At 35.7% G+C, this 22,458-nt stretch overlaps 4 protein-coding genes across 6 annotated transcripts; all 4 read left to right on the top strand.

Annotated features, from left to right (window-relative positions):
* The first annotated feature begins 1,257 nt into the window (after window positions 1–1,257).
* On the top strand, window positions 1,258–4,780 carry LOC110601519. Its single transcript, XM_043951511.1, has 4 exons — window positions 1,258–2,036; window positions 2,208–2,863; window positions 3,507–3,697; window positions 4,354–4,780. Exons 1-4 carry the CDS (start codon window positions 1,511–1,513, stop codon window positions 4,748–4,750), a joined length of 1,770 nt encoding a protein of 589 aa, XP_043807446.1. The 5' UTR covers window positions 1,258–1,510; the 3' UTR covers window positions 4,751–4,780.
* A 1,186-nt stretch (window positions 4,781–5,966) lies between these two features.
* On the top strand, window positions 5,967–9,166 carry LOC110602226 (2-methyl-6-phytyl-1,4-hydroquinone methyltransferase, chloroplastic). Of its 3 annotated transcripts, XM_021739688.2 has the most exons (4): window positions 5,967–6,120; window positions 6,409–6,892; window positions 7,325–7,631; window positions 8,252–8,593. In XM_021739688.2, exons 2-4 carry the CDS (start codon window positions 6,504–6,506, stop codon window positions 8,405–8,407), a joined length of 852 nt encoding a protein of 283 aa, XP_021595380.1. In that variant the 5' UTR covers window positions 5,967–6,120; window positions 6,409–6,503; the 3' UTR covers window positions 8,408–8,593. The 3 variants fall into 3 exon arrangements, with proteins under 3 accessions (XP_021595380.1, XP_043807285.1, XP_021595379.1); XM_043951350.1 differs by lacking the exon at window positions 8,252–8,593 and adding an exon at window positions 8,633–9,166 and having other exon boundaries at window positions 6,008–6,892; XM_021739687.2 differs by having other exon boundaries at window positions 6,009–6,892.
* Window positions 9,167–10,254: 1,088 nt separating this feature from the next.
* Window positions 10,255–11,581, top strand: LOC110601277 (calmodulin-like protein 11). The gene is made up of 4 exons (XM_043951351.1): window positions 10,255–10,541; window positions 10,628–10,785; window positions 10,870–10,950; window positions 11,248–11,581. Exons 1-4 carry the CDS (start codon window positions 10,466–10,468, stop codon window positions 11,383–11,385), a joined length of 453 nt encoding a protein of 150 aa, XP_043807286.1. The 5' UTR covers window positions 10,255–10,465; the 3' UTR covers window positions 11,386–11,581.
* A 7,070-nt stretch (window positions 11,582–18,651) lies between these two features.
* LOC110600890 (putative calcium-transporting ATPase 13, plasma membrane-type) lies at window positions 18,652–22,217 on the top strand. Its single transcript, XM_021737804.2, has one exon. The coding sequence runs from the start codon at window positions 19,034–19,036 to the stop codon at window positions 22,076–22,078; it is 3,045 nt and encodes a 1,014-aa protein (XP_021593496.1). The 5' UTR covers window positions 18,652–19,033; the 3' UTR covers window positions 22,079–22,217.
* The last annotated feature ends 241 nt before the right edge of the window (window positions 22,218–22,458 follow it).

Raw genomic sequence — 22,458 nt, 5'->3', positions numbered from 1 at the left:
ATCGGTTTTGTGGAGTCGATTTCTCATCCTACTTATATTAATAACATTTTAATTCGATAAGTCTAGTGAACTTGATTAGTGAACTTGATAAGTGCATCATAATTGCATGCCTAAGAAGATAAGATTAAGATTGCATGTAGAATGCATGTCGTGCATATAAGTGCTTATGCATGCATCTGAATAAATTTTTAAAAAATAAGATATGTACACATTGCATGCATGTCGTGCATATATAAGTGCTTATACATACATCTGAATAAATCTAAAAAAATAAGATTTGAGTGTGCATACATCTGAATAAATCTAAAAAGATAAGATTTGAGTGTGCATACATCTGAATAAATCTAAAAAGATAAGATTTGAGTGTGCATACATCTGAATAAATCTAAAAAGATAAGATTTGAGTGTGCATACATCTGAATAAATCTAAAAAGATAAGATTTGAGTATACATACATATTCATATATACATGCATCTGAATAAATCTAAGATTTGAGTGACAGACAGTCAGATAAATAATAAATGCATCTAAATAAATTTAAAATTTGAGTGAATACTAAAATATCTGAATAAATCTAAAATTTGAGTGTCATATTGATAATAAGTATATCGGAATAAATTTAAAATTTGAATGAGTACTAAGATGATAAGTGTATCTAAATAATCATCTGAGTAAATTTGAGATTTGTGTATACAATGATAATAAATTTAAAAAATTTCAAGTTCTAATATCTTAATTTCTCATCTCCATTAAAAAAAACATTTTAATTAGCGGATCTTAACAAGAGATCATTTCTTCTACCTTTCCGTGAAGAGCTGGTCATGCATATCAACCGTCAAAATCAACGACTTCAAGTAGCAGATCCTCTTAGGAGTTAGTCTATTAATGAGAATAATGTCCATCATCAAATTGCATTAACTAAGTTATCACAGAGTTTGAGTAATATTCTACTTGTCTCGTTATAAATAAAAAATGTGAAAATACTTTTTTTTTAACGTTTTATATCATTGTTCTTTTATAATAAAACAATATTATTTTTTTCAAGATAAAACAATATTATAATAAAATTAATAAATTTTATTTGATTTTTTTTTAAATGAGAATTTTATTTGATTTATAATATTGTTTTATTTATATTATTTTACTAAAAGCAAATAATTCGTAATTAAGATTAAGAATTTTATTATGTTTATGAGGTGGAGGTTAGTATAATTATCAAAGATTTATGAACAGAAGAAGGATTTGGACCTGAGGAGTTCACTTGACACGTGCCTTCTAAAACCCCAAAAAATCCTCCATCTGTTACTATGATGCAACGTTTCAGGAAACCCATTAATTCATTTGAATAAATATCGACGTCATCATGAAAAGCGGTTAAATTCCGGTAAACTAGGAATAAATGAGAGATGGCGTCTCCGCTTTTCTGTTTCCTCTAATCAGACGAGTGTCCTGGCTCACTTTCACGTCCCAATCTCATTGATCGTACTTCCCCGTCTCTTTCAAACCAAAATGGCGTCCAAGCTCGGCGCTAGCTCAGGCTCAACCCTACGCTTTGTGAATTTTCAGAAAACCGGTAAACCGCTGTTCTTACCACTGGAACAATTGCTATTCGTCGATAAATCCAGAACTAGGAACGTAGAAAGCTCGAGAATTAGGGCTTCTAATGATGAGAACTCGTCCCTGGACACGTGGAAGAACGCCAGCGATCTCGACAAGAATATCGTTGAGTTCCAAAATCGCACCGAAGGAGTGGCCGGCATTGACAGTGGCGATAATGCTGATAATAATGGTGGCCACAGAGTGAATTTGAAGGAGAAAAGTGAGGACTTCAGGAAGAGTTTGGATGTTTCCAAGGAGGAGAGCGACATGATTCAACGAATGCAGGTCATTGATCGGGCTGCGGCAGCGATTGCGGCTGCTCGTGCCATTCTCAGCGAAAGATTGCCTGGGAATAGTAAGGCAAATGACGGAGACAATAGCAATTTCACCGGAGAAGGTGGAGGCCTAGGCGGAGGAGTGGAAAAGAAACAAGGAGGTAAAAATCGTTATTTATTTAATTAATTTTGTGTTTTATATATTTGTATTGTTTTATCATTCTGGGGCTTGGATGTGAGTGTTGCAAGTTCGAATTTTTCAAAGTTTATGATGGACAGCCACTATGGTATGGATTGAAGTTCTTCAGATTTTAATATCTTTAATCATTCAGCAACAAATAATGGAAGCACTTTTGTGTCTCGAATTGATCATTCTGGAAATGGAGTTCCTGGGCCAGATTTTTGGTCGTGGAGACCTCCTACTGATACTGAGAAGAGTCAATACGATGCTGACTTGCTGGAAGCTAAAAGATCTTTGATATCTCCTATTTTAGCAAGCCCTGTGGCAATGAAAGAGCGATGTTTGGATTTTCTCAATATTCCATTGGAGAGTAAGCTTTCAGAGACTAGTTCCATTCCTCCTATTCCTCCTCTGCAGTCGCTGATGGAGGTTAAAAAGGATGAGGTCTCTGTATCTGATCTGGATACGCCTTCTACTAAAGAGGAAGATAGCAAACTTAATCTTCTATGTCATGCACATGAACTAGAGATTGCTCATGTTCTTGATGAAGTGGATGAAGAATCTAGTGGAGTAGATCCAAACGGATCAAGGTGGTGGAAGGAGACAGGAATTGAGCGGAGACCTGATGGTGTGATTTGCAGGTGGACAATGACCAGGGGTGCTCGTCCTAACCAAGATGTTGAGTGGCAAGAGAAGTTTTGGGAAGCTTCTGATGAGTTTGGTTATAAGGAACTTGGTTCAGAAAAATCAGGACGAGATGCTACAGGAAATGTATGGCGTGAGTACTGGAGAGAATCAATGTGGCAGGTTAGTATTTTTATTTTGATGATTTGCACTTGCTTCCTGTTTGCTTCCGGCATACTAGATTCTGTTATATGCATTATTCAAATTGGTGAAATGGATATAATTCAATAACAAACATGAAAACAACTTAGATTGGCCCAAAATTTTGTTGGTTGTCAAGGATGTATGGAGTGATGGTCGAGCTTGGAATTGGAATGACCTTGAATAATGAGTCCATAGGTGCTTAATCGTTCTTTAAGCCCAAGATGTTACACAGCAGTCTCAACAGCTGAAGTATTTGCAATAAAACATTTGAAGTACTTCCTGCATGATAAAGAAAAATCTCTTTAGTAACAGGTTAGGAGAAGAAGTATTTAGCTTTACAATTTTTTTACGGAGATGATGACTAAGGATTTTCTTTTTGTTTAATTGGAGAAGAAAAATAATGGGAAGCACATTTGTTTTCTTTGTGAAGTGTATCTTGTTGCAATGTCAAAAACAGCATAATTAGCTTGTATTACCCTGTTTCTTATTTTTATGTATTTATTTATTTATGTATTTTCTTTGTGCCAACTGAAACTTGTCCGTGCGAAACAAACTCTGCACTAAACATTCAAGTTTGGATCTTATTCTCCATGAACTAAAATACTGTATTTGATGCTTCTAGGAATCTGGGCTTTTGCATCTTGAGAAAACAGCAGATAAGTGGGGGAAGAATGGAAGAGGTGATGAGTGGAAAGAGGAATGGTGGGAACATTATGATGCCTCTAATCAAGCTGAGAAATGGGCACATAAGTGGTGCAGCGTTGATCCAACTACACAGCTTGAGGCTGGCCATGCTCATATATGGCATGAAAGGTACCAAATGCTATATAGATTAGATAAATTTGCGCTCTTTCGCCATCTTTGAAACTTACTGTAATCAACAACTGGAATATTATTTTTGACATAGGCTAACTAATCAAACATCCTTTTTGCCTCAAAATAGGTTCTATTGCAAATACGCGAAATAGAGGTAGACATCTTAAAGCGAAATCTGAGAAATAGATATCTTATATGCTCTCAAGTCACAGAACCTCAGCAGTTCTTTAATAATGTACTGTTATAGTTTGAAAGCACAACTAATATTCCTTTTAGTTTAATTGGGTAATTTATTAGGAATTTTTGGAACATTACTGTTCTCAAGCAGTCTAACATGGATAACAGCTGGGTTATTTCAATTTATATGCCATACTAAGTTGTATTTTCAATCTGTGAGAGATACAGGTGATATGTAGAAAGTGATGGGTTTATTAACGCTGCTTCTGTGCTATACATACAGTGATATGCTTGCTATACTGAAAAGTGTTGTTTTGTGATAGTTCAATGTTCAATAATTTCAACTCTTGAAAAGCAGGTCTATTCTTAATCAAACCTGCTAGTTATACTTGTGTATGTTCGTATAGATATGGCTCTCTAATTTTGTTGTCTTTTTTTTGGATAATTTTAGTTGATGTATTGGGTACCTGTTGTAGGTGGGGTGAGAAGTATGATGGACATGGTGGCACACTAAAATACACAGACAAATGGGCTGAACGATGTGAGGATGACATGTGGACAAAGTGGGGAGACAAATGGGATGAACGTTTCGATCCAAATGGTCATGGTGTCAAGCAAGGGGAAACGTGGTGGGAAGGTAAGCACGGAAAACGGTGGAATCGCACTTGGGGTGAGCACCATGATGGTTCTGGATGGATTCACAAGTATGGGAAGAGCAGCAGCGGAGAGCACTGGGACACACATGTGGAGCAAGAGACATGGTATGAGAGATTCCCACACTTCGGTTTCCATCACTGCCTTGATAACTCAATCCAACTACGGGAAGTTCCGAAGCCATCTGACCGTCGTCAAGTGCTGAAGCCGTCCGACTAACATGAAGCATAAGTTTTTGTTTTCTATATGTTTTCTCTTCTTTTATCCTTTGTTTCATTAAAAAATTTTATAAAAATTCAATTAAATTTTTTTTAAAAAAATTTATTTTTTAATTTATAAACTTTGTTTTTAAAAAAAATAAAATCATACATAATTTTAATGAATTTTATAATTAAAATTATTTTATTATAAAATGAGTCATACCCAATAAATGTTTTCACAGACTAATTCAATGAAATTGTTAAATTATATAATTATAATAAAATTATTATATATACAAGTAACATTAACATTGCACATAAGTCGGCCGAAATCTTTTCGCATCAACTGCATAAAATTTTCTTAATATAGCTTAATTAGGCCGGCATTGAGTTTGATGCTTGTGAATGATCTGTAGTTGGACTAACATTAGCAAAGGTGGGAAACTCTATTTAAATTATTAAGAGTAGACGTGGCCAAGGTATTTTAGTTCGTTTTTAAATAAGTGGTTTTAATTAAACTTTTAGGGGGATTGAAATCAGGTCTTTCACATTTTTGATCTCAAATTTTGATAAGAAATTATCAATATGATAAAAAATATACTACAAACATAAGGGCCTAGCCCAGTTAGGCTGAGAACCTCATTTACACACGTCTCAATATTTATGATTGTCTTAGCATAAGATTTTGCTAAACATACCACATTTTTAAATTGTCCATACAATTAACGTTAGAATTTTTAAAAGTTATTTTTAACTGCAATAAAATTAAATGAATTAAATATACACTTGTTATAATAAAGGTAAAAACATTTAGACGAAATATACAATTTAAAAAGATTTCAATAATATCACTAGTAAAAGTTATAATTTAACACTATTTCAATAAAGAAAATTGTGATAATACTATTTTGTACTATATTGCATTTTCATTTTAACATTTTTTTTTAGTTTTTAAAATTATTAATTTAGTATAGAAAATTAAGGCTTTATCTTTCGTTATTTTTTTTAAAAAAACAAAAACTATTTTTTTGAATAGAAACAAAAAAACTACTTGGATAACACTATCAGATGTAATATTGAAGGAGGAACCCCAGGAGCTGAACGTCTTACTTGGACATCACAGAAAAGCCGATTTTAGCGTGGATTAGAAACCCATTTTAACATGGACCAAAAACGTCGTAACAAATTGCCGTTTCATGCAATTGACTAACGACAACAGAAGCTCTGACAACCACCATCCACTTATCTCTTACTACTCTACAGCCACTAGTTGCAACTGCCATTAATGTTTGTCGATTGTTATGTGGTGCCCTCTCTCTCAATTTTAGAAAAGTAAGTCCCTTGGATTTTGTTCGAGTCTGCATCTCCAAACCTCCTTCTCCTTCCTCGGTAAGCAATTTTTCTTGAGCTGTTTACTGTGCACTAGCGTCGATGATAATTTACAGTTGCCCGTTCACTGCAAGATCAACTTATTGTTAGAACGCGATTGACTTGTTTATTAAGGGTTTATTTTCTTTCTAGTTAATAGCTTTACATTGATGAGTAAATAGCTCACCACGCTTAGAGTTGTTTGTGGTTTTATCATTTTTGGGTATATGATGGTTGCTTCATTGCTCAATGGAGCTGAGAATCTCAAACTAATTAGTGGCATAACACCATCTGGGCTACGCTATGTAGGGTCAAATTTCCATATTAGTTGTTTCCCCAAGAAAAATTTAGTATCCTACAGTTGGAATACACAAGGCTCCAGAATCTTAGCTGCCAGATGCAGTATGTCATCCTCAAGGCCCGCTTCACAGCCGAGGTTTATACAGCATAAGAAAGAGGCATTTTGGTTCTACAGGTTCTTGTCTATTGTGTATGATCATATCATAAACCCTGGTCACTGGACTGAAGATATGAGAGATGAGGCACTTGAGCCAGCTGAACTTAACAATAGGGGTTTGATAGTAGTAGATGTTGGTGGTGGCACTGGGTTTACTACTTTGGGTATTGTTAAGCATGTGGATGCCAAGAATGTCACAATTCTTGATCAGTCACCTCATCAGCTTGCCAAGGCTAAGCAGAAGGAGCCCTTGAAGGAATGCAAGATAATTGAAGGAGATGCAGAGGATCTTCCTTTCCCTACTGATTATGCACATAGATATATATCTGCTGGGAGGTAATAATTAGAGGCACTCACCTTAATACTGTTATTGAACTTTATTTTGAATTTTTGTGTCAATGGATGAATTCTATACAGTCGAATTGGGAAATTATAGTAATTTCCCATTGTTAATACTTAATAGAGTTCAACTCTTAGTCCCTTTGTTAATGCTTAATACTTGATAGACTTCAGCTGATGAGATTATTCATATTTCATACGAAATTTGGTATGTAGTATGACTAAAAGAATTTGAAAATGTTCGGGCCAACAAGAATCATAAACTTTTTTTGAGAGTTCTCAGCATTAAACATGATGTTATCTTTCGTATCCTTGGTTTTTAAATGATGGGGATTCTAATTCTTAAAAAATAGTAGCGGTTAATTCTATTGCTCAATGCTCAATATGGTATTTCTCTATACAATCAAATACTGTGATTATGTATCTCAGCATTGAGTATTGGCCGGATCCACAGCGCGGCATCAAGGAAGCATACAGGGTACTGAAGATAGGAGGAAAAGCCTGTATTATAGGTCCTGTGTATCCAACCTTTTGGCTGTCTCGCTTTTTTGCTGATATGTGGATGCTCTTCCCCAAGGAAGAGGAGTACATTGAATGGTTTAGAAAGGCTGGGTTTACGGATATTGAATTGAAAAGAATTGGCCCAAAATGGTACCGTGGTGTTCGTCGACATGGCTTGATTATGGGTTGCTCTGTAACTGGAGTTAAGCCATATTCTGGAGATTCTCCCCTGAAGGTTAGATGCCTCATTGCTTAACATTTACATATTTATATGTGAAACTTTGCTGGGAGACCCCACTTTTCTTTTTGCTTGATGTCTTTGATTAATTACCATTTTTCCATTGGATTAATCTGTCTAACACCCATAATTGTGTTCTTGTGCTGTGTTTAAAATTTGGTTCTGTTCTTCTGCTTCTGCTGAGACTTGGTACATAATATGCATTTCTTATCAAGTTCTTTGATGAGAGAAATGCCATTTAGTGCGCTAAGGGAGCAAGAATAATATACATATTGGTTTTCTCTTGATCTAATCATGAGAATTGAATGGTTTTGCATTTAACTTTGACTTTTTTTCACTTTGAAATATATTTGAATGCTCTAAGCAATTCAATCTATTATGATCAGAACTTCAGAAATAAATATTGGATCAGATTAACTCCATATTTACACTTTTCCGTTTTAGCCTTTAGGCATAGAAGAGCACTGGGTTAGCATGTGCAATGCTTTCTTCTTTGATCAATTTTTTTTCCCCAGTTCCTCATCAAGCTTCAAGTAGAATGAATATTATGAAGTTTTACTTTTCAATGGGCCATTTGACTTTTAAATGTTATTAAATGTGAATGTGTCTTGATGCAGCTTGGTCCAAAGGCAGAGGATGTGAAAGAACCAGTAAATCCATTTACATTCCTTCTGCGCTTCATTCTTGGGACCATAGCAGCGACATACTTTGTGCTGGTTCCCATCTACATGTGGATCAAAGATCAAATTGTTCCAAAGGGCATGCCCATTTGAAATGAGCGGAAGCATGGCAATCAAGTTATTGATCACCATTCTGCAGTTGTCAAAATGACTAATTAGGGTTATACCACTGATTAGCCTGTGTTTTTAATTTCTTTATTGAAATTATCCCTGCTGTTGTATGCACAATGAGGAATCTTTAACATGTGGATGGATGACATGCGTCAGCTTTCGTTTCTATGTTGCAATTCTAATATTTTTTTCCCCACATATGGGCAGGAAAATTCATCAAGTAGATAGCATCCTCTTCTGGCAGACCAAAGGCAATTATGGCCAAGACGTTTTATTTGTAAGGTCTGCTTACCAGAACGCTTTGAACAATACAGAAGTGTTGTTCCAAACGCGTTGACACGAAAAGTGAAATTGAATTCACGGTTCTTTGCAGTGCATGGGGACCCAAATAATCGCCTTTAGATTATTATTGGCAAAATCTCATTAATCTCAAAACAACAGAACCATCTTGTGTTCCAATTCGTTCAATTTTCCGGCAAATTATCTGAAAAATTGTAACTCAAACATGGCGAATAATCCAAATCCAATATAAGATATAGTTGGTCACCTTGGCATTGGACTATTCACCAGTATATTGGACCTAGTGATTTTCAAATGATAAACTTTAACAATGTGAGTAGTCCAACGCCATGTTAGTTAAAAAGTTGCATTGTTCAGAATCCAAGTGCAATGCCAATCGTTGAGAATCCAAGTCCTAATTCTGTAGTATCTACGTCCTAATTCATTTATTTGTTTTTGTTTGTTTTTTTTTTTCTGCTGGATTCTGGCTTTTTAAATTAAAAAAATTCAAATATACTCGTTAATAAATAGTGATTCAGCTATTCATGTATATCTATAGTATAATAAAAAAGTTTTAATTGTTTCCACAAGTGAATCTTTCAAACGTAAACTCTAAGGAGCAGCCTACTATTTCTCCGCAATTAACCTACGAAAGCAACAACTGAGAATGTATTAATAATGAAACCATCCACAAACCCACATCTTAATTAAAACCAAATTAACAAAAAGGAAAAGACCCAGTCCACCACTTCTTTTAATATCTCCCTGGAATTAATTATAAAGTTTTACAGAATCAGCCCAGTTTGGCGACGGATACAAAGGAAAACTGTGCGTCATTATCTTAACAATCGTGTGTATGGGGCTGATGCTCAAAGCTAAGCTCAACGACTGGGTTGAAATGTATTTCATTTTCTTTCAAAGTAAATCTCATTCAGAATTTGGTGGTCAATTTGTCCGAGTCTTCACTCTCCAGCTTGGTTTGCTTTTGAAGCTTCAAAGTCTAACTTTTGGACCATGGCCCTGCCACTGTCACGTGTGAATTCCATCTGGACATTTTTGTTTTGCAACCATTAAATACTTAATTATATAAGATTTAAAATTTGTCTAACAAAACCAGGAAGACGGCCTTTTCATGTTTTTAAGGACAGGTTGACAGACTAGAGCTTATCTTGGGGAAGAGTATTAAAGACAAACCGCGTGGACAGCCTCTCACCCATTAATAAGACCAAATTTTGAAGCTTGTTTTGTTAATTTATGAGCCTAGTGTGTGGTTTGGTTAAGAGGACGGAGGAGAAAGTAACTTCTCCTCCTTCTACTCTCTTGTCTCCTAAACATTAAACCCTTACAGCTGTCTCTTTTACATTTTCGTGTATTCTATTTCTATTATTCACATCTCCATACGCTATTGGCCGTAGATAATTCTTAAATTAAATATATATATATATATATACAAAATTAAATTTATAATTAGATGTACTCAATTAAAGATCATGTTTCATACGTGATTAAATAAGTTTTAACCTCTAGGAAACGCAGACATGGACACAGTCAAATTACAAGGTTGATTTTGACTCTTACATTTACCAAAAAAAAAATATTTAAAAAAAAAATACGGCACTTGCCTCGTTGAAATTCTACATAAACCCAGCTCAGATTGAGCTATTCTCGACATATGCTTCCACCTCTCCTTCTCTCTATACACCTTTACTACTCATTACTCTCTCTCTCTCTCTCCCTTTTCTCAAGAACTTGATTCAAGAAATGGCAGAAATACTCACAGAGGAACAGATTGTTGAGTTCAAAGAAGCCTTCTGTTTGTTCGACAAGGATGGAGATGGTCAGTCTCACTTTCTTGTATTCTTGCTGTGCTCTTTTTTCTTTCATATATATGTATAAATGATATAATTAAGTTGAATTGTACAGGATGCATTACTGTAGATGAACTCGCAACGGTGATCAAGTCTTTGGATCAAAACCCGACTGAAGAAGAACTTCAAGATATGATTAACGAAGTGGATGCTGATGGCAATGGCACTATTGAATTTGCTGAATTCTTGAATTTGATGGCCAAAAAAATCAAGGTAAATCGATTTCCCCCAAATATCTATATTATAAAGATATAGACAAGACGAGAATGCACTTGTTAATGATTATAATTGTTGCAGGAGACCGACGCAGAGGAAGAACTTAAAGAAGCTTTCAAAGTGTTTGACAAGGATCAGAATGGCTATATATCAGCTACTGAGGTATTATTTTCTTTAGAATCTCCTTTTTCTCTTTTTTGTGAACAAGACTATTATTTTTAAAATAAAAAAAATAAAAATATATCAATGAGATTGGGTTCATGCACATCTCTCTAAATACTGAAGGAGAGTATTATATAATCTAAAATGGCCGTAAGAAATGCAATGTTGCTTCTGCCTCTGGTTAAAATCTTATATGCTCCTGATTTTTTAATACAACTTAGAAGTTTCGTTTATCTCGAGGTTTAGCGTTGACAAAATTCAGAATATTTTTGAATGTTAATTTGTGGTGATGTGCAGTTGAGGCATGTGATGATCAACTTAGGGGAGAAGCTGACCGATGAAGAGGTGGAGCAGATGATTAAGGAGGCTGATTTGGACGGTGACGGTCAAGTTAATTACGATGAATTTGTTAAAATGATGAGTACTGTGGGTTAATAATAATTTTGTTGACCATGCAAGAGCAAATATCTAATTAAGTGTTTGTATTGTCCTCTTCCATTTGTTGTCGTATTAGATAATTGACTTGTCAATCACCAAAACGTAGAATGACTTGAAAAGTCATCTTTCCATTTCTCCAATTATGTTTTGTATTCTTCCATTTTAATGTAATCTAAAATTAATTCTTATGTCATCTTTTCTCTGACAACCCATTTATTTCAATATAAATCTTTAATTTTTTATTTAAATTTCATTAATAAAGGATGTCAGTCACAAAAAGTTGAGTATCACATTAAAATCGACATAAAATTTGCAATAATGGCTTATTTAATTTCTTATTTGGTTTATTTTTAAAATTTAAAAGTTTCATTTTCATTCATTTTAATATTTAAAAGGTTCATTTGGAATAAAAAGATTTTAAAGATTTATATAACTATTACTCCATATTTTAAAATTTAATATAAGCTTTTTTTACCAATTTAAAATTTTAATTAATCCATGTTTAATACAATGATGTCAAATAACTATGAGTTCTCAAAGTTAATGATCAGCAATAAATTATAAAGATTAATTATTATAAATGAGGATTGAACCTAAGGCTTCATACATATTAACCATTTTCATTTATAATAAATAATTTCAGTAGAAAGCATAATGTTCAATTTTTTAATTTGAATTGAAGTTATTGAATTTAAAGTGCAGTAGACCATTATCTTTTTTTTTAATTTTTTATTTTGAAAAAGAGAGAAAATTTACTTTTAGTTGGCTAAAAAAAACAGACAATATAAATTATCTTTCATAATAATAAAAAGATAACACCTATGGTTTAATTCACGTAATTAACATTGAATGCATAAAGCTTTTACGCCTTGTTGGAAAAATTTCTTAGAAGAGAAAGGAAAATAGAAATATTTTATTATTATTTTTATTTTTATTTGAATAAGTGAAAATAAAAAAGAAAGGAAAATATATTTATTTTACTTTGTTTATTATGTATTTATGAATTTACCATTATACTTTTTTTAAATTTTTTTTATTGGTTATTGATGTTACTAAAATTAGTTTGGTGACATGATTGGAATAGAACTTTTATAGTGATTGGCTAAAACCTATAAAAAAGAAAGCATGAGGTGTTAGTAGGTATGTACAACAATCACTCTGACGCTCAAATCAGTATCGTGAAGGGTGAGAGAATTATAATATTTAAAATTCAAGAATAATTATATAAAAGAATAGCGTATATTTATTTTTGTGACAGCTCTCCTTTTATACTGTAAGAAAATGGAGATAAACATAGCATTTCTTATGAATCCGGCGATAATGTGGCCGACTATTTGATAAGGGATATCGCCAGCTAACAAGTTGGCAATTCCGTGATCTCAGGCGAGCTGGGAGTGTGCTTGATAATAGTAACTCTATGCCAAGCCTCGACCTATCGAAAGAGGGCGAGTCTTAACATCAAACCGGATGTTGAAGTGTCTGGGTCTCCCTTTCCTCATGTAAGACCGCATTTTCCACTTGTCAGATTTATGCCATGTAGCCCCTATTCTGCGGTGACAGCTCATAACTTCCCATTTGGCCTATCGAAAATTGCCTTATGGTCTGATCTAGCGAAAATTGTCTTATGGTCTTGCTTAGTGGGACCAATGCTCGGTGGTACTGCTTTGCGACCTGATCTGACGAAAATTGCCTTATGGCCTTGCTTAATGGGATCATCGTCTGAGTAGTCTAGTGAGAACCGCCTTGCAATCTAGCCTAGCAAAGATTTGCCTCGTGGCCTTGTTTAGTGGGACCAAAACCCAGGTGGTCTGGCGGGACCTGGCTCGCGATCTGGCCTGACAAAAATTGCCTTATGGCCTTACTTAATGGGACCAACGTCCGGGTGGTATGGCGGGACCCGCCTCGCAACCTCACCCAGTGAAAATTGCCTTATGGTATTACTTAGTGAGACCAATGCCTAAATAGTCTAGTGGGAACCGCATTGCGATCTGACCTGGTGAATATTTGTTTTGTGGTCTTACTTAGTGGGATCAACGTTCGGATACCCTGGTGAAAAACCGCCTTACGACTTGCCCTGGCGAAAAACCGCCTTACGACTTGACCTGACGAAAACTGCCTTATGATCTTACTTAGTGGGACCAACACCCAAGTGGTCTAGCGGGAACCGCCTTGTGACTTGGCCTAGCGACAATTTGCCTTGTGCTCTTGATTTGGTTGTGGTCTTAATTTATGGGACCATCACCCAATTAGTCTGGCAGAAACTGCCAAAAAACATACCATATATAAAAAATACTTCGTTGGTTTTATTATTAAAAGAATATCTTTCGTTTACATACAGGGTAGAACTAAATGGCTTGTCAAAACGTAAAAAATATCGGAACGAATACTTCAAGCTGATGATCCTCATGGGCGAATGTTTTCCTCAGTCTTATAAAATTTTTTACTTTTCTGATAATCTTGTCTATACCTCATCGGGTCCTTATGTTATCACATGTATGACTTCCATGGGACTTTTATTAGGAGTTGTCTTGGGGGTTATTTCCTCAGACTCAGATTTTAGCCCTTCTTTTCCTTTTCTCATGAATTTCTGGAGAGTGTCATCCCTTGTGAGCTTCTCATTCTCGACCTTTAATTGTCAACATTCTTCCGTTGTGTGGCCATGATCTTCATAGAAGTGACAATATTTGGTCCTATCCCATTTGTCCACCTTCTCGGGATTAAGTTTGAGCAGCTACCTGATTTCTTTATCATTCTTTTTTATCCATATTAAGATATGAGTTTATGAGTCATTTAGTGGGGTATAATTCTTATACTTACTATGTTCATCCTTCTTTCACGAGATGGGGTAGCTCGTGTGATCCTCTTCATGGACTCGTCTCTCGAACTTTTGACTTAGCTTTTGACTTGCCTTCTTGTCTTCTTTTAGCGTCTGGATTTTATCATCCAACCTGATATATTTCTGGGCTTTATCTATCAGTTGTTGGTATGTCGCCGCTGGGTTTTTTATTAAAGAATTCATAAACTTGACATTACGGGTCCCTTTCTTTAATGCCTCACATGTTATCTCATAATTTAAATCTTTCACCTGTGTGGTTTCAGTATTGAAACAAAAAATAAAACTCCTTAAAGACTCACCTTCTTCCTGGCGGATCTTCTGAAGGTCTGAGGAAAGTTTTTTTGGAGGTATGCAAGTGATAAATCTGGATTTGAATATCGTAGCAAACTGTGTAAAGTTTTGGATTAGACCTGGACGTAGATGTTGATACCATTTCCAAGCCAAACCCGTGAGTATCAATGGAAACACTCAGCATAACACAAAATCATTTACATATTGAAACTGCATGGTCGTCTTGAAAATGGCTAGATGACTTCGAGGGTCTGACATTCCATCATACTTATCCAAACTGGGCAACTTGAACTTGGCAGGAAAAGTTTCCGCTAGTATTTCTTCCGAAAGAGGTGAGACCCCATTCAACCTAAAAATTTTCTTCTTGTTCTCTTTGATATCTTTGTACGGCCCGTACTAGCTTTCAATCCACTCCTTTTGGAGTCTCATCCGATTCATCTTCATATTCAAACTTACCTTTATGTCGTAATTTGGCTGCCTCCATCTGGACCCTTGGAGTGTCTATGGAACTTCATCTCTTCTTATGGGGTCTATCTTAGATACCTCTTTTCGGGCCTTATACTGTCCGAGAGTAGCCTGTAACCTTTGGATATACTGGAGTTTCTGCTCGTTGTTCAAATTATTAAGGTTTGTTTCCTTGATCACTAGAGGCGTGTTCTCCCGATTATCTGGGACAGAGAAAATGATGACTCTCTCATTGATAGTGATATAGTCAGCAGCTGTAGGACTTCCAACGATTTCGAGTGAGGAAGAAACAATAGGGAACCAGTAGTGATCCAAAAGAGGGTTTAACGGATTCCTCCTGGCAGCGGAACCAAATGATGTTGTCGAGATTAGTTTGATAACGTGGCCGAAACAGAGCTTTTACTGTGATTGGCTAGAAATTGCAAGAAAGAAAGCATGAGGCGATGGTGGGTGTCAATGACAGCCATTTCGATGCTCAAGTCAGTATTTCAAAGGGCGAAAGAATTATAATATTTAGAAGTCAAGAGTAGTTGTATAAGAGAATAGTATATATTTGTCTTTGCGATAGCCCTCTTTTTATACTGCAAGAAGATGAAGATAAAGATAAACATAACATTTTCTATGAATCCAGTGATGATGTGGCAGGCAATTCGATAAGGAGCATTGCTAACTAATAAATTGGCAATCCTATGATCTCAGACGAGATGGGAGAGTGTCTAATAACGATAACTTTATGCCAAGGCTCGGTCCATCAAGAGAGGGCGAGCCTTGTTATCAAACTGGATGCTGAAGTGTCCAGATCTCCCTTTTCTCGAGTGAGACCGCGTTTTTCACTTGTCAGATTTCTGCCACGTGACCTCTCTTTTGCAGTAACAACTCATAATTTGATTTGGACGAAGATTATGTAATATCAATTATATAAGAATATATATAAAAATTAAAACAAAAGATTTATATTTTTTTCTCAACCAAATTATAGAGAATAATTTTTTGTAAAAAATAAAGGTTATTTCTCCGTCTTTTCAAACCAAAGAAAGTAAAAAAATTTGTCATTATTTTTTGTTCCTCTTCTAAACAATAGTGTTGTTGAACATTCTCCACAAACCAAAGACGGTACAAACATAGATGTGAAATTTCTACAACTTTCTTCTTTTTGGTTATAAAGATGGACTTTGAAAAAAGGAGGCAATGGATTGGTAGGCCTACCACTTTGTTTGATTTTCGTCCCTCCTTTTGAAAAGTACACAAAACATCTCACCATTTCATGCTTTTTTTTTTCCCATTGACCACCAACCAACCAACCCTGCGCTTTTCTTTTCCTTGAAAACCAGGGGATAGCTTTCTAGTCTTTCTTCATTTTTATCAAACGTCATGGCCACACCATTCGTCCTTCAAACTAATATAGAATTTAGACCATTCCTCGACTCCGCGTAATCTCTATAATATAAACCAAAACATGTGGGATAAAGATAAGTTGGAATCTGGAATACAAAAATGTTTGATTGCTTGACAGGAACTGTGCTTCGGATGTCACCATCTCCATGGGCCCTACCAGGTCTTCACTTGTAATTTCTCATCACATCACCGTCCTCTGTGTGTGGATCAGGACAGGCACCCTCAGGTCTGCAGCTCAGGACATGACTCAATTGTCTCCTGTTATTTTTTTATTTTTCTTATTCATTCTCAATTTCCATACAAATATATTTGAATACCACTATTCCCTCTCTCTCTGTTTTTTTTATTAAAAAATTAGGGTTTAAGTTTTTGGTGGATGCTGATTATGTCAAGCACTCAGGGATATTAATTTTTGTGATTTGTGATGGATTAATCAATGCATTATGGGATTACTGAAGAGAATAGCTATATATAATATAATTAGCTAAAAAATTACTAAAATCATTTTAGATGAAGGGTAAAATGAATTCTAAAATTATCTACCTTAATTTTAATCGAATTATTACAATTATATTAGATACAAGTTTGTCATGTAAGAATTGATATTTAGATTTATTAAAATTCAATTAAATTTAATAATATTATATAATTTCAATTCATGCACTCATTCACAACTTAAAAGAAAAACCCATAACAGGCAAAAAAAATTTTCAAAAATCATTATATGTGCAATGATTTTATTAATTAATCATTCATCATATTAAATTCCATGTAATGTAATCATGATGTACAATTATTATAAATATAATAATTGCATTAAATAACTATCTTATATGGCAGGTCTTCCTGGATTTTCCTCGAGATTTCTGCAGACCTGTCATCCAAAAACAAATTCGGAACTGTTTACACTTAACTGGATGATCGACTGATGAAGGGTGAAGACAGTGTTTTGGGTTGGGAGGAAAAGCCCGGAGGACTAATTAGCATTCGCAAAGGCATTTTGGGTTTGGGTATAAGCTTTTATGGATTCGAGCTTTAGCTAATCTAAGCCCATTCCCTGGAAAATTTCCACAAAATAGATAGTTATGAACTTACGGATAAAAGGCCCAAGGTCTGAGAAATAGCAAGCCCAAATAGCGAAGCTCATAACCTATTACAAAACCCAGGCCCAGCATTGCCACAATAAGCAAAGCGTTTGAGCTCTCCCTTGACTGCTAACTAGATAATTCTAACCACCACACCTTTCTAAAGGATAACCTGTTGCCATACCGTAAGCGAGAAGGGAAAATCATTAGACTGCGAATCATAAAGCAGGCTGACCCATCACGCCCAACTCTGTAACACCGTGTGGCAAAATACAGGGAAAATTATCACTATTTTAAAATTATTTAATTAAAATTTATTATATTTATTAAATCATTTTATTTAATCTTTCTATTAAAAAGTCTTAATCAACTTTTTCTAATATTAATCTAATAACTAAATAATATGGATGGTTAAAATTATAATAATTTTTTTTTATAAAAAGACCAACAAGTTTAATTTTACAAAATATTTTATTAAATAATTTTAAAATAAAATAAAACAATAAATTTAATAAAAATTGAGACTTATCTCAACATATAAAATAAAATTATGAGTTTTTTCTCTTTAATTATAAGTCTTATATTTGAACCCTAAATATCAATTTAAAAAATTTACGGAAGAAACATTCAACTTTTTAATGAGTTTACTTCAAATTAGTCTGATGATATTTAGCCAAAAAGAAAGAAAAATTGAGACTTGATGATAAATTACCCTGCACACCATGTACTCCAACCCGCGAGCGAGAAGAGGATGTCGACCTCGAAATGGGAAAGCCGACTAACAGTTCCTTGGCACTGCTGGGGGGAAATTCCGATTTAATGTGATTGCATTTATTGTTTCCCCGATAAATTCAAGAATCTAATCAAATAAATATGCATTCTTGATGGAAAATGTTGAAAAGGAATGTTCATATTTCCCACTCGTATAAATGAAAAGAAAATAATCAGTTGCTTATAAATATTCTACGCGTCTACAGTCCCACCTGCATTAAAATTCTCTAGTCGGCATTTTAATAAGTACAAAAACCCATGTTTACATCTGTTTACAGAATATGCATGTTAATGTCAAGCCAGCAACCAATAATAAATAAATAAATAGATGGAATCATGAACTTTTCTTAAAAGAAAAAAAAAAAAAAGAATAGATTACATAAATAAAAGGAAATTATGTGCACGTACATTGCGTGTGATCGTGGCAGCTTGTCAGCACACGGATAATACTTGTACATTCTGGGAGCTATCTTCTCTCATAAGATAATTTAGCTCCAAGTTTATCGTTACTGTACAACTTAGATTTCTTGAAAATGAAGAGAATCTCAGATCAATCACATTACAAGGTTGTGTTGCTGCACACACACAATGTCGGTTAAAGAACTGGTAGTTTCCTCTCTCATTCTTAGGCGCGTAAAAGACAACATATAAATCGGAACGAACTCGGTTCCCAAATTCCATCGAGTCTTCGCTTATTTGAATTTCTCATATCGAAATCTATTTTTCGATTCAAGCCCTCCGTGCTTTCTGTTTTCCTTGTTTAGTCCCTCAGGATTTACAAAATCGAACTTGCGCCAAAAACATGTCTGCTTTTTTGCGTTCGAGTATCGAGTACTTGCTTGATGTGCCCTCTACAATTAGCCAGCCCAAAAAAAGGTGGCATTTGGCATTTGCCACCATCTACTGTTCCAGAACCATATACTCTCTTGCCAGTGTCTCTAAACCAATAAAAAGTCCAAGCAAAATTCCCCCCTCTCGTTCGTTTGTTGTACTCGATGTTAATCCAGAAAACAGCTCCTTCAAGATCAAGCAAGCAAATCTCACTGTGCTTGTAAAAGAGAAAAATCACCGACAACTTCGACAATTAGGTGGCGTTGCAGGTATAGCATCTGCTATTAAAACCAACCTAGAAGGTGGCATCTATGGCGGTGTTCAAGACATTGCTTGTCGCCAAGAAGCATTTGGCTCAAACACCTATAAGAAACCACCGACAAAGAGCTTTTTCCATTTTGTGGTAGAAGCTTTTAAAGATCTTACCATCGCCATTCTTTTAGCCTGTGCAGCACTTTCTCTTGGCTTCGGCATTAAGGAACATGGTTTAAAGGAAGGTTGGTATGATGGTGGCAGTATTTTTGTTGCTGTGTTTCTTGTCATCGCTGTCTCTGCCGTAAGCAATTACAGGCAAAATAGACAATTTGATAAGTTGTCCAAAGTCAGCAACAATATCCAAATTGATGTTGTAAGACATGGTAGGCGACAACAGGTTTCAATATTTGAACTTGTTGTTGGAGATGTTATTTGTCTCAAAATTGGAGACCAAGTCCCTGCTGATGGATTGTTCATAGACGGGCATTCCTTGCAAATTGACGAATCCAGCATGACAGGGGAAAGCGACCATGTTGAAGTTAATCACAGCCAAAATCCTTTCTTGTTCTCTGGCACCAAGGTTGCTGATGGCTATGGCAGAATGCTTGTTACCTCAGTAGGAATGAACACAACATGGGGCGAAATGATGAGCCACATCAGCCGCGACACCGATGAACAGACACCTTTGCAAGCTAGGCTCAACAAGCTCACATCATCAATTGGGAAGGTCGGTCTGGCTGTTGCTTTCCTTGTTCTTGTGGTGTTGTTGGTTCGCTACTTCACTGGCAACACGCAAGATGAGAATGGAAATACGGAATTTAATGGCAGCAAAACAAAAGCAGATGATATAGTGAATGCTGTGGTGGGAATTGTAGCAGCTGCGATCACAATTGTTGTAGTCGCAATTCCAGAAGGACTGCCATTGGCTGTTACACTCACTCTAGCTTATTCCATGAAGAGGATGATGGCTGATCAAGCAATGGTGAGGAAGCTCTCTGCTTGCGAGACTATGGGTTCTGCCACCACAATTTGTACCGACAAAACCGGCACTCTTACAATGAACCTAATGAAGGTTACAGAATTTTGGTTAGGCCAAGAATCAATGGAGCAGATCACTTCTTCTATTTCACCATATGTTCTTGAATTGATCAAACAAGGAGTTGCACTTAATACAACGGGCAGTGCCTACAGAGCAAATCCAGAAGCCGAATACGAATTCTCAGGTAGTCCAACAGAAAAAGCAATTCTTTCTTGGGCCATTCTGGATTTGGAATTGGATGTGGATGAACAGAAGCAGAGTTGCATCACTCTCCATGTTGAAGCTTTCAACTCGCAAAAGAAGAGGAGTGGAGTTTTAGTAAGGAAGAAGCTTGACAACACAATCCACGTGCACTGGAAAGGAGCTGCAGAGATGATACTAGCAATGTGCTCAAGTTATTATGATGCTTCTGGAATAATGAAAATTTTGGATAATCAGCAAAAGGGTGCATTCAAGCAAATTATTCAAGGTATGGCAGCTAACAGCCTTCGCTGCATTGCTTTCGCGCATGCACAGATATCAGAACAACAGTATGAAGAAGGGATGGAAGAGAAAAAGCTCAAAGAAAGCAGCTTGACACTGCTAGGAGTTGTGGGTATCAAGGATCCATGCCGACCAGGGGTGAAGAAAGCTGTGGAGGATTGCCAACATGCTGGAGTGAATATCAAAATGATCACAGGTGACAATGTTTTCACTGCAAGAGCCATAGCCATCGAGTGTGGGATACTGAAGCCTGGTCAGGATATGTTCAGTGGAGCTGTAGTAGAAGGAGAAGAATTTCGCAACTACACGCATGAGGAAAGAATGGAGAAAGCAGATAAAATATGCGTGATGGCAAGATCTTCCCCTTTCGATAAGCTTCTCATGGTACAGTGCCTCAAACAAAAAGGCCAAGTAGTGGCTGTCACTGGTGATGGAACTAATGATGCACCCGCTTTAAAAGAAGCTGATATTGGGCTGTCTATGGGGATTCAGGGCACTGAAGTTGCCAAGGAAAGCTCAGATATAGTGATTTTGGATGATAATTTTGCTTCTGTTGCCACAGTTTTGAGGTGGGGAAGGTGTGTCTACAACAATATACAGAAATTTATTCAGTTCCAGCTCACAGTCAATGTCGCTGCGCTCGTAATCAATTTCGTGGCTGCGGTTTCAGCTGGTGAAGTTCCATTGACAGCAGTTCAGCTACTATGGGTGAACTTGATCATGGACACACTTGGTGCTTTGGCTCTGGCTACAGAGCAACCCACTAAAGAGCTCATGGATAAAGCACCCGTGGGAAGAACTGAGCCACTTATCACCAACATTATGTGGAGGAACCTATTGGCTCAAGCTTTATATCAGATAACTATTCTCTTGACACTTCAATTCAAGGGCGAATCCATCTTTGGTGTGGCAGAGAAGGTAAATGACACCCTGATCTTTAATACTTTTGTTCTCTGCCAAGTGTTCAATGAATTCAATGCAAGGAAGCTGGAGAAAAAGAATGTGTTCGAGGGGATACATAAGAACAAGTTGTTCTTGGGGATCATTGGGATAACAATAGTCCTTCAGGTGCTGATGGTGGAGTTTCTGAAGAAATTTGCAGATACAGAGAGATTGAATTGGGGTCAATGGGGTGCATGCATTGGAATGGCAGCTCTTACATGGCCAATTGGTTGGGTGGTCAAGTGCATACCTGTTCCAGAAAAACCATTTTTCAGTTATCTAAATTGGAGGAGATAGAATTCGGAAAATTGATTGATTCTTTAATTGTTGTTAATTCATTTATTAGGGTAAATAAATTATAGATGGCCATTTGTACTAAGTAAATAGAGATGATGTTCTTTTACTCAGCAGATATAGTGCATTCTGTTTGATTTATTGTTATTAGACCGTATATTGTATTATATATATATATATATATATATATATATATATATATATATATATATATATATATATATATATTTTATTGAATTCAATACTTGAGAAGAGAAGTGTGTCCAAGGAAATACACAACAGAAATTTTGTTATCGGGGATCAATGGGATGACCATATTCCTGCCACTGCTAAAGTTTGTGAAGTTGTCAAATACGGAGGTTGAATTGGGGTAGCTAATCCCA

Source organism: Manihot esculenta, chromosome 15 (genome assembly GCF_001659605.2).
Source record: "Manihot esculenta cultivar AM560-2 chromosome 15, M.esculenta_v8, whole genome shotgun sequence".
Classification (NCBI taxonomy): domain Eukaryota; kingdom Viridiplantae; phylum Streptophyta; class Magnoliopsida; order Malpighiales; family Euphorbiaceae; genus Manihot; species Manihot esculenta.
Note: the sequence above shows the minus strand (reverse complement) of the source record. Positions and strands in the feature narration are given on the sequence as shown.